We start from the raw sequence: 15,058 nt of genomic DNA on the forward strand, positions 1-15,058 counted from the left end.
CATAAGTTTCCCGCACCCCCACCCCCTTCCCACCCCCGTTTGAGTCCTGATGAGGTATTTTAAGAGTGTTCTTGACATTACTTAAAATATATGTGTCCTGTTTGAATGTCAAATATGGCATTTCTGTGAGAGCAAACAGAAGCCACGTGCTGCTCTCTGGCTTCTCCTAGAGCATTTCTGTCAGCCTGATGCCTTTTATTTAAAATGGAGGTCATTGAATTTCTAAAGATAATGAAAGATTAGATCAAAGTGCTTTTATGATGGTGAGGTTGTGTCCATGTAGAAGTGACTGTTCTGCCATGTTCTATACCCAGCTGCACTCTTGTTCCTCATTAAGGTAAGTTTGATGCTTTGGAATCCATTAATTTGGTCTGAAAGGAAGGGTGAACTAATTACTCTAAATGAACCTTTTTGGTAATAATGTTCAGGGGGAAGGGGTGGTTTTGGTGTGATTTCATTGCTGCTGTGACTGTGTTGCTAGGAGTTTTGTGTCTGGAGTTCTTGGGATGGTATCCAAGGCATTTCTGTCAGAGCAGTGGCAAGCCCACCTGGAGGGAGCAGCTTGTGGTTAGACAGAGGATGACCTGAGATAGTCCACCATGCACCCCTCCAACCACAGAGATTTTTATCTCTAAATAAACTCTTTTGACCTTACCCACACATATTTGGTCCTTTCTGTCCGAGACATCTCTGGCTTCCCTTAAATGGGAGGAACTCCCATCCATAATTCAGAATTTCCATTTGTAGCTTCACTCTTTACCCCTCTGGGACTGCCCCTGAGAGTAATTTAATCTTGAAATCACTGTTTGTTCATCTGAAAGACATAGAGCTGGCAAATGCCTGTCAGATTAGGCAAGAGCTGGCTTCATAAGGTGACCCACAGATAGTATCAGCAAATCCATGTTTAAGCAAGTTCTGCCCCATTTATATTTTGAAAGTAGGATGTAAGATGTTAATTTCCAGCATTTCTCTGCAATTTAACTCACTCAACCCTTTGTGAAACCTAGCTGCATTTTCCTGCTGTGGCCTGTAAGAGAGAGGAGAATGCAGTTGTGTTTCTGGTGGGTGCTGGACTGAGCAGGCACTAGATTGGATACACGTGAGGAGGTAAAGAAACATCATCATCTCAGGCATTATCTCTTTCCAGTCAGATTTATTTGTTACTTTTCTGTCACCACAGGAAATATCAGAGGTTCCTATACATAAGAGTATTTCTTCCTTGCAGACGTCAGCGTAGCAGAGGTCTGTCTGAATTAACTTTAGATCAGCTCACTTGGGTGTCAGAAGCTGTCTGGGAAGCCAGGTAAACACCCGCACCGACTTGTGTATAGCTGCAGCTAAACCTTTCCAGTCCCAAGTGAACTGGTTTAAATATAGCTCCCTTATTTCAACGCTATCCTGCGAGCTGGAGCGTAAAGCTATCCAAAGAGATTAGAGGAAGCTAAAAGAATTTTGCTGTCTCTTTTTGAGGATGTGTTTGTACATTTGGTTGTACTTTGTGTATTATAGGATTTTCTTCCTGTTTCTTGAACTTTTCCAGTCACCAAAGGAAAGCAAAAGAAAAACAATTTTAAAATGAGATCTGCTTGCAGGAGAAGTGTCAGGGGGAGGCTGGGTGGGGTAGTGCCTGGAAATGCCTGTAATGCTGTTTTTCTTACTGTCACATTCAGATTGACTCATGTCCCTTTAGAAGCACACAGAGGTGTTACTGTGCTTTTGACAGTGCTGTAGTTTTGCTTCTGAGGCAGAGTCCCCCGAGATTCCCTGTACCTGCTAGTGAGGGATCAGAGCATCCTGAAAATCTCCTGTCTAAGAGGAGGCCTCACACTGCTGAAAATGTTGGGTCTCCTTTCCTCCCGCTCTGCCTGAGTCCAGCTCCTGGCAGCAGTCAGGTACTATCAGCAGCTGCCTCTGGTGCTCAGAAGAGTGATTTCTCAGCAGTGCTGCCATCCAGAACAAGCCCCTTGTATGCCAATCCCCATCCTCACAGGCATAATAACCATAATGAACACTAACAATGAAAATACATTTGTAGTTACCTTGTTTTGCATATTTGGCAGTGCCAGTAGCTTGTGGAGGCTAGGTACAATCCTCTAGAACAGCTGGGAGATGCTGCTGTTATAAATTACCAAAAATAGTGAATGTGGGAAATGCTTATTTTCATTTTTAGTGACTCTCACATGGTTTGGTGTTTTTTCACAGCTCCCACAGCAAGTGTTTGTTATCTCGGGCAGCAGCCAGGATGTCAGAGTCCAACTCACCCATTGTCAGGGATTTACATTGTTTCTTTGTCCACCATATTCACATTTATGAGTCCTTATTTGGTCTGGGATTGCTACTGCACAGCTGTCTGGACTTTATTAAAGAAATTCTCCTTCCCTAGGAGGAAATTTTTAGCAAAAGGGATTGAGACCCGCACCTGAGCACTTGTTGAAGAGGGAACCTGGCTGAAGAGGGTGCTAAGAATACTGCTGGAGGAGAAGTCAGTATTTTTGTGAAAGAAGCTGATGGGAAGCTGGGGTAGAGAAAAGGGAGGGGTTTAGGATAGCCATGTGCTCTAGTGTGCAGGTGGGTTAAATTTGCCCCTTTGCTGAGAGGAAGGGCCCTGGTCAGGTAGCTGGGTTCATTGCATCTGCATTACAAGTCCTTTCCTTAGATGAGTGCTGTGTCTGCAGCCTGGTTTCTCTGACTCTTGGGTGCTTAGAGGAGCATTTAATTCCACATCTGATTTTATAACCAGGGCAAAAAGTCAGCCCCGTTTGTGAGCCCAGAGGACTGAGGCTGTGAATGCCTTGGTAGAGAAAAAGAGCTGTTCCCACTGCTGGGGATGGAGCTCCAAGCTGAATTGATAAGGAAAAGCATTGCCCCAGGAGCTGTGGTGTTTGGCTCCGTGTGGTGCTCTCTGGAAGAAGAGAGCACAAGCTCCCAATGAGCTACAGAGCAGGATTTCAGAGAGATCAATTTGTATGGCAGCTCAGAGCCTTTTACGTTTGCGTTGTCACCTGGAGAAGAGAGTGACAAGCCCTCCATGGCACAACAGTACCCAGCACTGCCAAAAATTGTCCCTTATCAGGATCTGCCTTCCCCACGCTTGCTCTGTGCAGGGCACTTTTTAAATGCTTCTTTTAACCACTGTCACTGCAACTAATGATTCTGCCTGAGCACAAGTATATTTGAATAGATAAGTATCTTGGAAAGCTGCTAACAGGACTGTTGTCTGTGCCCAAGTTAAAGAGCAAAAGCAAAGCTAGGAGAGGAAAGGGAGAGGCATCCAAGAAGATACCAGCACAGAGTAAGGAGGAATAAGGAATATAAAGTAAGGAATGCTTGTCAGTCAGCAGGGCTGACTCCTGCCCTCAGCCCTAGAAAACTCTGCCTTGTCACCATTCTCCCTAGCACGGGAGAGCTGCCAGGGGTTTTTCTCAGGAGCTGTCAGCTCTCTGATAAACTGAGATGTGTTATCAGGAGCAGGTCTGAGGCACAAGCAAGGCTGGCGTGACATGGCAGTGTGGTGAGGAATTGTTCCCCTCTTCCTCTGGAGCCCTGCTGCTGAGGAGCAGTGGGGGGTCAAGTGGTGCTAAGCAGGGACAGGTTTCACTCTGATGTGCATGTGCTGCTGCAGAGCCCCCCAAGCTGCCAAACAAGCTGTTCCCTGCTCCTCTGTGTGCTTGTATCCATGTCCTGGTAGATGGTCCTCATGCATCTGCCAAAGCCCTGCTGTCAGGACTCAGCCACCCGAGTGGGAACAAGGCACCTGGCACAGGAGCACTGGGGGAGTCCATGTGAGAAGTCTGCAGTAACATCCTGTGTGAACGAGACCTCACTCAGCAGCTTATGCAACATAAATCCCAAAGTAATGAATAAAAGTAAATCAGCCTTTCTAGCCCTGGTTTGCAGAGGCGCAGAAGATTATGAGATGTTGACAGGGCTAGGAATAGAAATCAGATCCTTTGCACTTGTCAAGGCAAAGAATTCACTGTGCTTTTGAGCGTCTTTGGATGCATCTTCCATGAATTTCAGGGAAACATGCTACTCAGAGCTCAGCTCTTAACTTTCCTATACTCTATGTGTCCTGTCCAGCCTAGACATGAACCCAGCCCAAGAGATGATGTCTGTCTTTCTCTGAGATCACTGAACTAGGGCTGAGAGCATTTTTAGGAAGTTTTTTCCCAAGTCTCAGATGCATGTCTGTCTCCAGCTTTCTGATTCCAGAAATGTCTGAGCTTTTTAACTTTATTCATAAATCTTTGTACTCTGAGACACCCTACACTTTCCTGGATCCATCACTTAGTTATAGGTTGTCCTTCAAGAAAACCCCTACAGCCCTGCTGACTGCAATCAGTTTACCATGATCCTTCCAGTTTCTGCTAGCTGTCAATTATGCTGCAGGATCTGTATGTTTGTCTAATGATGATTTATTACAGGACCTATATTCTTTCTGTTTCATATGAAAGGTTTGTGTTAACTTCCTTCTGCTCTGGGTTCTTGTCTTCCTCCTGACACACTGTAATTTGAATAGTTGTGCCAACCCAGACAAACCCAGAATCCCTTGCCCAATGTCCCTGAGCAGTTTGTAGGCAGTTGCAGACACGTTGCATGTTTATAGTATGATTTTAGAAATTGGTCCGTGTTGACAGGCAATAACAGCATTTCTTTTGAAACTCCTCTCATTTTCTTCATACTCTTTTTTCTTTCCACTATTGAGGTCCCTAAAGATGAAAAACAGTTTGATTGACATTTAAGAGACATGGTCATCACGAGTATAAAGGGTAAAAAAATACCAGTGATACGTATTAAATGGCTAAAAGGGTCATATGTTTATGGCAGAATTATCTAGGGATCTTACTTTTTTCCTAGGCAGACACTACTATCACTTGAAGCTGGCTCTGCTTCCAGCCCAGCCAGTTGGGTTTTTTATTAAGCTTGGGTGTATTTTGCAATAGACAGCTTTTTCCAGACAAGCTTGATGGAAGCACTTGGAATGAGCTCTGCAGCACATGCATGCCCAAGGAATGATGAGCAGAAATTACAAAGGGGGGTAATATATGGTGAGTTCTGAGAAAATCTTCCTGACAGAGAGCATAACCAGGCAGTGGCATCAATTCCTTTAGGAAGTGGTGAAAGACCTATCACTTGGCACATTTAAAATGGAATTGGACACAAGACAAGTACATTTACAACAGGGAACTATCCTGCCCTGGCCCCCAGGGATGCACAAGGTAACCTAATAGGTCTTTTCAATTTCTAGATTCTCTGATTCTCTGTATCTTGTCAATGCTGGGAAAGTTTGTCCTGCTCCACTGCCTATCAGGCTGCTGTCTGCTTGAAGATGTTTTTCCCAGACAGGATGTAGAAATTCACTGTTTTTCCTTGAATCAAGCAGCAGAGTTCTGTAGGTTTCAGCCTGCAAGTGTCCAGAGAGGGCTGTGGCCAGGCGAGCCGGCAGGTCCTTTTGTTAGTAGGTGGAAATACTTTTTGCAAACGAGCTTTTTCTGTCTAGCCTCATTTCCAGCACTAATGCAGCAATAGGGAGGGCTCTGTACATCATTTTTATTATATGGCAGAACCCAGGGAAGTTCATTTTTCCCCATGACATATAGGCTTATGCTACAGTCTCAATTTATCCTTCTAAATAATGTAGGTGGCAGTGGTTGATTCACATTAGTTTTTCTTCAGTTCTGATGATAAGAAAAACTGAGTTTGACCTCTGCAGCTTGAACCAGCAAGAAGGAAGAAGGCAATTTCACCAGCTATTCTCAGTGCAGCTCTCAGTGGTCATTTTCAACCGTGGCAGGCAGAAATGAGTTCAGATCATTACAAGCAAAGGGGTTAACATTTTTTAGTTTGGTATATGGTTTGTGAGCAGAGTTCCCTTCTTGCAGGCAATACTAACCAGCAGAATCTGAGCACTTGGAGGCACTTAAAAAATTATTCCCACAATGCCTGGGGAGGAAAGCAGGCTGAGCAGCAGCCACTTCAGTGTCTGGCCAGAGGCCATGCACTCCTGCAGTGCCAGGTTGCCGTCATATGCATCCTGCTTTTTTTTTTTCTCTGCATCTCCATCTTTTAGTCTGCATATGGAGCCCAGTTAAGGGAGTTTAGATGTGACCAGTTGTGCAGTCATCTGTGCTGGGCATGAATTTGGATGAAAGGCCAGGCTGCCAGGCTGAGTGCTGCTGGACACCAGTGGAATGTGCTGAGTAGGTTGAGAGGAAATCAGCTTAGACCATGGCTCACTTCCACATCACTGGCCTTCCCCAAGTAAATTGCTACTGTGTGCCCTGACAATTACTGCCATTATTTACATGAGCCCCTCATGCATTTGGCACTTTGGGGATGGGATCAGATCATATCCCAGAGAATGTGCAGCCTGGGATAAACAGCTATTCCTGACCCAAAGCTGGGGGAGCAGGCACAGCTGGGACAAAGGGAGGGTGACCTTCACATGAGCACCGTGCAGCATTGAGGGTGTGCTGTGTTGGTGGGTGTCTTTCATGTCTCAGACTAACTTTCTAATAATGTTATATTGTATATGATGAAATCTGAACAAATACGGAGAGCACTAACCTGGAAAAAAGTTGACAAAAGGCAAAGTGTTTTCTCAAAAAGAGCTGTCTTTTTGAGACATCACCAAGGAAGAGTGCTGAGGTGGGAGGGATGGGACTCTGCCAATTTCTGCAGGAAAGTTGTAATTTGTTGAGTGTTTGCTAGGCTTTGTGTGGATCAGATAAGAAACAGCTACAGTTAAATGTGCTTTGTGCTTGCCTGTTTTGATTAAGGACTTATTAAAGGTCCTTTTATTAGGCAGGAGTCCCGTATGAAGCTGTAATTAATATGTGTGTAAGTGTATGTTTTCTTCCTTCATTGAAGCAAAAAAATAGAAGTGGTTGGGATGGTTAGAAATAAATCAATAATTTGTTCCCTGCACATTAGAAAAATAACAATAATCAATTTCACAAGTTTCTAACAGCAGACTGGGTACCTTTGGCTGCATGCTGGTATCTGATGGGTCCAGGGAACATCATGAAATATCTATCCAGGAAGATACCTTAAAGGTGTGGGGCATGGCCTTCCTTTTCAGAGGCTGTTAGTCTGATTACCAGATTTGCCATAACCTGAATTGTCTGTTTCATCTTGTTTGTGTACAGGAGCTCTGCAAATAGAGAACAGTGAGGAGTCAGACCAAGGCAAATACGAATGTGTTGCAACCAACAGTGCAGGAACCCGCTACTCTGCCCCAGCCAACCTTTATGTTCGAGGTAAGAGCAGCTTCCACCCAAGGAGATCATTCTCCTCCTTCCCAAAATCTCCATGGTTTTCAGTGACAGGAGAACGTTCCCTGCCTTCTGCCCTGATTACACTGTGGATTGGGTGATGGGGTCTTTTGTTCAAAAGCCACCAAGTTCAATGATATCTTTGCTCTACGTTGTGTTTGACTCACAAAGCAAATCTGTTTTTGCTCTTTATATGGTGTTATGTAAAATACTGAAACATGAGCAGAATGGGAATTCCTTTCTCTCTTGAGCTCCTTAACTTCTGTGTCATAGTTATCTTGATTGGGATCAAGGCATGGCTTAATTGTTTCAGTATAATTTAACCTTTGGTGGAGTAGTGTAAAACTGGTCATGCTCTGACCAGCCAGAGGTGCTCAGTTATACTGAGCCAATATTTAGGCCTCTGCTTTGGAATGTGTACCTTTAAAAACTGAACAGTTTTTTGGAATTGTCCTAATCCATCTTATATGCATCAATGATTGAGCCTCAGGGTATTAATGGCTCACACTGGGAACCTGCTGGAAATTAGCCACAATTCATGTAAGGCAATTTTTCTAATGGTTATGCTATGTTGCCAATTTAAAACTGTTTTCAACATACCAAAATAACTAGGTTTTATATTAGGATAGTCTCCTGGCAGTTTTGTTGCTCTACATTGAAGGTGTTTGAATTAGCTTGGAGAGAAGCAAGTGCTAAATTCCCTGTACACTCTCTGTTAATTTCAGCAAGAATAAAAAAAAGCTGCTTCATATCAAACTCTGTAGAAGCAGAGTCATTGGTCAGGAGCCCCTGGGAAATGTAGTTATGGGTTTTCCCAAGAAAAGAAGGAACGTTCTTGTGCTGGTGCTTATTAGGAAGTTATAACCAGATTTTATTTCCATATAGTAAATCAACAGACTAATAATAAAATCTCATATTCATTTCTTCCTTCCTCTGATTTAAAGAGAGAAAATCTTAAGGCTGTATATGCATAGGTTAGTATGTAAAGAGGACAAGAGAATGATAAAGTCTTCTCATGCTGTGTGTTTGCTTCTAGGGGTGGCTTCTGGCATTGTTTTGTTTCTTATTATGGGGGACTGCTTTTTTATTTTGCAGCCTAATTTGGATTGTAAGAGTCTTTGGAAGACTGAAGTATCCAATTAAGCATATTCAGAAGATGAAGCTATATCTGTGTGGTGGAATCACTCATTTCACTCTCACAATGTATTCATGGATGATTTTAAATTCCCTGTATTCTTGCAATTTCATTTTCCAGGCAAGCTGTACTAAAACTCATCTCAGATTGACCCTTTGCTCTCTGAGAGCAAGGATTCTAGTTACCAGGCTGGCTGTTCTTGCGTAGGTTTGTGTGGATATCCAGCTGTATCGCTGCAGTATTTGGGATGCTTTTGCTTCCTGTGACATGCTCAGATTGTCAGTGTTCTATTTTCTATAGACATGTGGCTGAAAAAGGCACAAAAGCTTCAAGAGGTAGAAAAGCCTCTTCTTAACAACTTTACAGTTTCTTACTAATGAACGCTCTTTGTTTAGCAAATGAATCCCGGAGGACTGAGGAGTTTACTGGATTTTACACTTGGCTTGAGCTCAGCAAGGTTCATCTGTCTTGTTGGGGCTAAGCATGGGCTCTGGGTGCTCTGCACATGTGACAGGATCCTCATGTTCACCAACAAAAGCATGTTCTTTGACATATGTTTTGCTGTTAACTGTCACTTTTTTACACATAAGTGTTTGGAACAAGCCTTTTTCTTGCACATAATCTTTACAATGTGAATCTCCAACTTACATGATCCTGATGAAGTGTTTCTGTATATTTAAGACATGACACCCCATAAATTATGATGACATTATCAGATGATGTTTCCTGTGCATACTAGGTCCTAGATGGTATTTTTGTTTACAGTTTCTGATAGCAAATGTTCTACAAAAAAATAGGTCTTACTGTTACTACATTAGCTAAATACTTCAAAAAGTTACCCAAACCAAGAACAGTATATTATTTCTTTAATGCAAGGAAAAAAATAGAAATATCTTACTTTCTCAGGTCTGGGTTGCAGGATAGAAATCCCTGATTTTTTATTTTTGCAATAGTCCTACAGTTATGTCATTGGACACATCAGTGACTTGTAGTAGGATCTTTAGAAAGTTCCTGCATGTTTACGAGAGGGGACATTAATTAATGCTAAATTACAGTGAAAATTAAGTCTGTGGACTGCACTGCCACTGCTTGGTGGTTTTATAATGATTGACCTAATTGTAGTAAATACCCGAGCAGTCATCCACTTCCCTGGGAAGCATGGCTGAGTGCTGAGCAGCAGCACTAATTTCCAGTCTGTGTAGTTCTTGGGACTGCTTTTGCCTGCTCTCATTTACAGCCTATTGCTTTTCTAATAGTTCAAATGTTTGTTTGTCTCTTAACTCTGGGGATTTATGTTTTTGATCATATTCTCCCCTTTCCTAGCCTCCCAGGTAATCCTTTGTGAGTGGGCTGTGTTAGAAAGCACAGGCTCATTAGCATCTTTATACTTTTCATGCTAACAAAGGAAGAGACTGGGTGCTGAGAAGGAGTATCTGGGCACTGCTCAGGGCTTTCTATATCAATGGAAAAACAGGAGGAGGAAGTAGCCGGCTACACCAGTGTCTTGTCTCTGTAAATCCTTTAGAGCCAGCACTTCTGCACAGATGGACTTCATTAAAAGTTAAAACATTTCCACACCAGGGATTTGTAAAGGAAAATGGATGCATTTTCCTTGGAGCTATTATTTTCATCTTACTAAGTGTGCTGGAAAGCAATCCTCATAAGCCTTCTGCTTCTGGACTGATGGGTCTATCTGGCTGCTGCTGCTGAGCTGGGAAGGGGCTGGAATCAGCACTGGGAGCTGACTGCCTCCCACTGCTGGAGGGTGGCCCAAAGCATCCAGACCATCAGAGGAGCAAGAACAGGGAGGATGCCAGGGCAAGGTGGCTATCTGGACCATAGCAAGGACTTTGAAGGGAGCACAGTGGCATATTCATACCCTGGCCCTTAACCACAAGCACATTTGCCAGTGCTGGTCTGGATGTTATCGTTGCCACCATGAAGAAACAATCCTCCTTTTGTGGTCCATGGTTACATCTACCAGAGTATATTGTAACAATGATTAGATTTGGGACTTGATGGTGCTGCAGGGAGAAGGGAAGGGAATAGAAATATGGAAGATGTGATTCCTCTAATCCAGAGAGTTTGCTGTTTAATTTAGCAGCAAAAGATCCAAGATGTTGATTCAAGACATTTAAGAAATTGATTTAAGAGTAGAAGGCAGATTGGACGTAGTATGGGGAAAAAAAGTGGTATCATTTTGTCATGCTCTCTGGGAGTATAGTGTAATTGCACTGATTCACCTATACTATTGAGTTTTTAGGAACACATTTCACTTTTCATTTGCCTATAACTTCAGGGACATCTGCACCAAGAGAAGAATTTTCAGCCACAAGTCTTGTCCTACGAAATGCCTGTGAAGGTGGTGGCCCGTGTGGTGCACCCCACAACAGATGCACTGTTATTTTCCTCTTTCCCTGTATAAAGGGGTTTTCTACCCTTTCCTGTCTACATATGAAGCAGATGAGTAGGAAGAGTGTATGTAAGGATACACTGTGGAGTTCACTACAAGTGTTCCCCAGTGCTGCTTACAGCAGTGAGCAATGCCAGTGCTATGAGAATAGTACTTACAGGAGCCCTGGCTGGATACTTGCCATCAAATGAAAAATCTGCTGCCCAGTTTTCTCTTTTTAAGTGCTGCTTTTCAGGCCTTCAAGGCACATCCCAATGGGGCAAGTGCAGTGAGTTCTCTAGCCCAAAGTGCTACACATACTGTAGAGAAGGAGCTGCACGGCTACATTAAAAAAAAAAAAAAGGTCATTTAAAACTGAATTATCTGCTTTGTCCCCAAATTGCAAACTAGTAAATCATACTGCAGTAAATAGAAATGGTATTACTGCAAAAAACTGTGCTTTCTTGATCTGCTTTTAGAAAGGCCAGGCTAGTATTTCATTTGGCAGTAGGGACCCTGCTTGGAGTCTGAAATTTTATTTGCCAAATTTCACCAAGGAGCCATCACCCAAAATGGAATTTGGATTGCTACTCTGTCCCTAGCAGCAATTCTCTGGCCTCTGCAGGGTTTTACCCTTAAGAACTTGGCAGTATCTTAGGCTCAGACAGGGAGGGAGCTCACTGAAATGGCTACTTGTGGCTGTATGATACTTACTGCAGCAGGGACCTTGTGTAAATAATAATAATTCTGAATGACTGACACGGGCCTGGAGCAAGAAGACTTGACGCCTTTAAAAAGAACATTTTCTGATTATGTAATATTAAAGCAGCTAAAATAGCAACAGCAGTCAAAGCTCAAGGCTATTGCCAGGAGAAGAGTAAGAGCTGAGGACAGTGGTTGAACAGTCAGCAGCCAAAACTGGAGATGTCTGAAAAATGGCTAAAGAACAAGGGAATACGTTTGTTTACAGCCCAGCTGCATGCACACTTCTGGCAGTGTGCTCTGCTAAGCCTGCCTCTCCTCAGGGTTGATGGGAGTGACAGTACTTGACCGGAGAGGGGCACTGCCAGTGCTTGAGGGCCTGGCAGGGATCACAGGCAAGCAGAGACTGGAGAGACTGAGGGAGATGTCTGGATGACAGGAAACACAAAGCAGCAGTTGAGTCAGACTGGGTGACCCTGCCTGCTGCTCTGCACAGATGTGTGCCCTGGACCATCAGAAGAAGCAAAGGCAGGCTGTGGTAGAACTGCAGAGCAGAGCCCTCAGCAGCTGCCACATGGCCGAGGAGGCCACGGCTCTGAAGGGCCACCATGTCCCTGAGGCCCTGCATAGTCCTGACCATGCTGCAGTGAGCAGAGACCAGTGACACTGCTGAGGGAAGGCTTCAGCAGTGCCATAAACATCCTGTTTATGGAATTTCACTACTTTTAATTCCATTTCCTCTGCCCCAGGTGCTTCTCCAGGCTGGAGCTGTGCCCGTGCTGCTGTGACCCATGGCCCATGTGGTGTGGCAGGTGCAAGGCTGTGAGGGGCCAGCACAGCCAGGACTGTGCCACACGTGACACCAGCACTATGGCTCCTGGTGCTGTCAGCTTCAGAGCCAGAGAAGCACATGGAGGCTTCTGACAAGTTTTCTCCTCCCCAAATATTACTATGAATATTTTTGTCGTATTTTCTCCTGGCAAGGAAGTGTGTTCACCATCAGTGTGTTTCTGTGAGCATTCTGCTATGCTGTAATACTTCTAATGATCATGGTTTAATAAATAATAGTCCTTTGTCCTTCAGCTAGCACATTCCATCAAAGATTCCAATGTGCTTTATAGAACTCAACCAAATAAGCTTAACAATTTTGTTCCTTGCAAAGCCCTTTGATGGTTCTAAGTGCGTTGCAAGGCTCAAGTATTATTATTTGTAAAATGACCTTTGTGGGAAATAGAAGGGGAGTGACTGGTGGCTCAGTGTACAATAATGCAACACAGAAATGTACTTGAAAACCTCTTTCCCCGTCCTCCCCATATGACCTGCACAGACATCTGTGGAACAATTAGGCCTGCATATCTGTGCCAACTAAATGTCCATTTCCTCCCCTTCCATATCCACTTGCACAAAGGACTAAGAAATACGTCTCTGGTGCTCTGAGATTTTCTGCTCATAATTGAATTCTTGCATGCATGTGTGTGCACTATGAATGGGGAAAGGATGGTTGGGCACCCTGAGCATCCTGTCTGTCTCCCTGGGATGGAATATACTCATCACTGTGGCATGAGAGCATTGTTCATCGGATATAATGGAAGGTTGTCTTATTCTCATGTAATCTGGCGTAAAAAAGACAATCTGTCCTTTTGTTCCTCTATACCACTAAAAGCTGTAAAGGATAAAATTTGATTTATGTGGAATCCTTGAGACACAAGATGTGCTTTTGGAGATAAGCAGGAACAGGTTCATTCCCTTCTGGGTTTTTGTTAACCTCTCTGTCTTTTGGATTCCAAAGTGTAGGGGTTGGCCTTTATATTAATACCTTGCAGAGCGCCAGAGGGTTTTCACACAGGACAGATTCTGGCAGTTCCCAGCAGAATTGCAATACCAGTTGGGATGATGAACTTTCTTGATGCTTTCAGGGAAGTATTAGCTTCCCACTTTGGAAGTGTGTTCCTTTGTTTGAGCTAGTGATCTAAGCTCTTAGACCTGTGCATTCATATTCTGGCCACAGCCCCCTGCCTTGTTTCAGGTCGCTAATGACCAAGACTATTCAAAAGCAGAGTCCCCCATAAATCCAAATACATTCTTTCTGCAATAAGCTGCTGTGGTTGGAGTATTGCTGCTGCTGCACAGACAAGCACATCTGTGGCAGAGTAAAAGCCAAATTCAGTTGGCATAGGAGTTTTGCCTGTAGATCATGAGAGCTGTCTGACAGCTCTCATGATCTACAGACATGTGTCTGATACGGCCTTGCTCATTGCTTCTTTGCTGTTTCAGCTTGGATCTCAAATGGAGCCCTGTTTTTACCTTCTAGAGTTTGCTATCCTCTGATGGCTTCTCTGCTGTGACTTGGCTTGCACTTAGACTGGCATGTTCAGCTTAGCTGCCAGGCAGCTCAGGTTCGTGAGGACGCAGCAGCGTGCCTAGTGAGCTGTGGTGTTCTGCACAGGGAATACTCTGGGTAACCCCAGGCTTAAATCCTCTGCCTCTGTCCCTGCATGGTGGGGAGGCAGATGTTATTTACCATCACTGCTCAGTCATTTGTTCTGTAAAAAAGCAGAAAAGCCGTTGATAAAACGTGCTTTTTACCTTAGGAGTGACATGGATAGAGAACTGGAGATAAGGGATCATGTGAATGGAACCTGTAAGGAGATGAAACTTTCAATTTACCATTTATCAGGTTTATCTCAGATAAAGCAGCAGCTGTTTAAGCCTTAACTAAGGGAAGAGCAGAGAGAACTTTCTGCCCTGTTGCTTTACAGCTGTTCCAAAATAGCCTGCTACTGGTTTTTATTGCTTATAAACCACTAATATAAAATGAGATTAAGAGATAATCCAGCAATTAATGACAAATAGCAGGTCCTAAACTTGTTCGTGTTTGACAAACCAGAAAGCTATCTGTTTGAATTAATGTGTTTCACACGTGTCTCCTCACCTTTCCAGCTCTAATCTGAAGTGTCAACACCTGTGGAAAGCCACTGCTGGAGCCTACTCCTGTCCATGCCCACTGATGCAGTTTGATCCCTGCCAGATTCCTCAAAACAAAGCTGCTGGCTGTCCCCCAGCTGGAGCAGCACCCCTCACTTTGTCCCCAGGCAGGCCAAGTGGCAGCACAGTGAGTCCCCTTGGTCTGGCCAGGGTCTCTCAGTCCCTCCCAAGGAGAGGGGTTGGCTCTGGTGCTTCAGCAGCAAGGATAGGTATTCCTATAGCTGTTCCAGCAGCATCCCTCAGTCTCACACCCTTCACCAGCCTCTTGCCCTTCAGTCTCACAGTCCCAGTGGGTGCAGTGGGTTGGTCCACGCTGGCAGCACTTGTTGTGTTGCCCTATTGCAATATTAGTGCTGCTTTCCAGAAATGCAGCCTTCCACAAGCACACCTGGTTTGCCAGAAGCACTGTCCTTCCTGAGCAAGGGCAGGAAACAAATCCTCCCTGTTGGGAAGAGCTGAGCAGGAGGCAGAGCCCCTCATTGCCTGCTGAAGCCATGCAGATGTGATACGCTCCATTAGATTAGGAAATAAAGTGCTAGCTTGGGAGCAGCAATAAAGAGGTTCCCTCCC

General features: G+C 44.1%; 1 protein-coding gene across 4 annotated transcripts in view; it reads left to right on the plus strand.

The window, feature by feature from the left end:
- PTPRF (protein tyrosine phosphatase receptor type F) overlaps nucleotides 1-15,058 on the plus strand; it is a 374,412-nt gene that overhangs the window by 276,880 nt on the left and 82,474 nt on the right. For all 4 annotated transcript variants that reach the window (XM_058808942.1, XM_058808943.1, XM_058808944.1 and 1 more), the window contains exon 7: nucleotides 7,149-7,259. In XM_058808942.1, the coding sequence (XP_058664925.1) occupies nucleotides 7,149-7,259 (111 nt within the window). The remainder of the gene's footprint in view (nucleotides 1-7,148; nucleotides 7,260-15,058) is intronic.

The sequence above is a fragment of the Ammospiza caudacuta genome, chromosome 7 (assembly GCF_027887145.1).
Source record: "Ammospiza caudacuta isolate bAmmCau1 chromosome 7, bAmmCau1.pri, whole genome shotgun sequence".
Lineage (NCBI taxonomy): Eukaryota > Metazoa > Chordata > Aves > Passeriformes > Passerellidae > Ammospiza > Ammospiza caudacuta.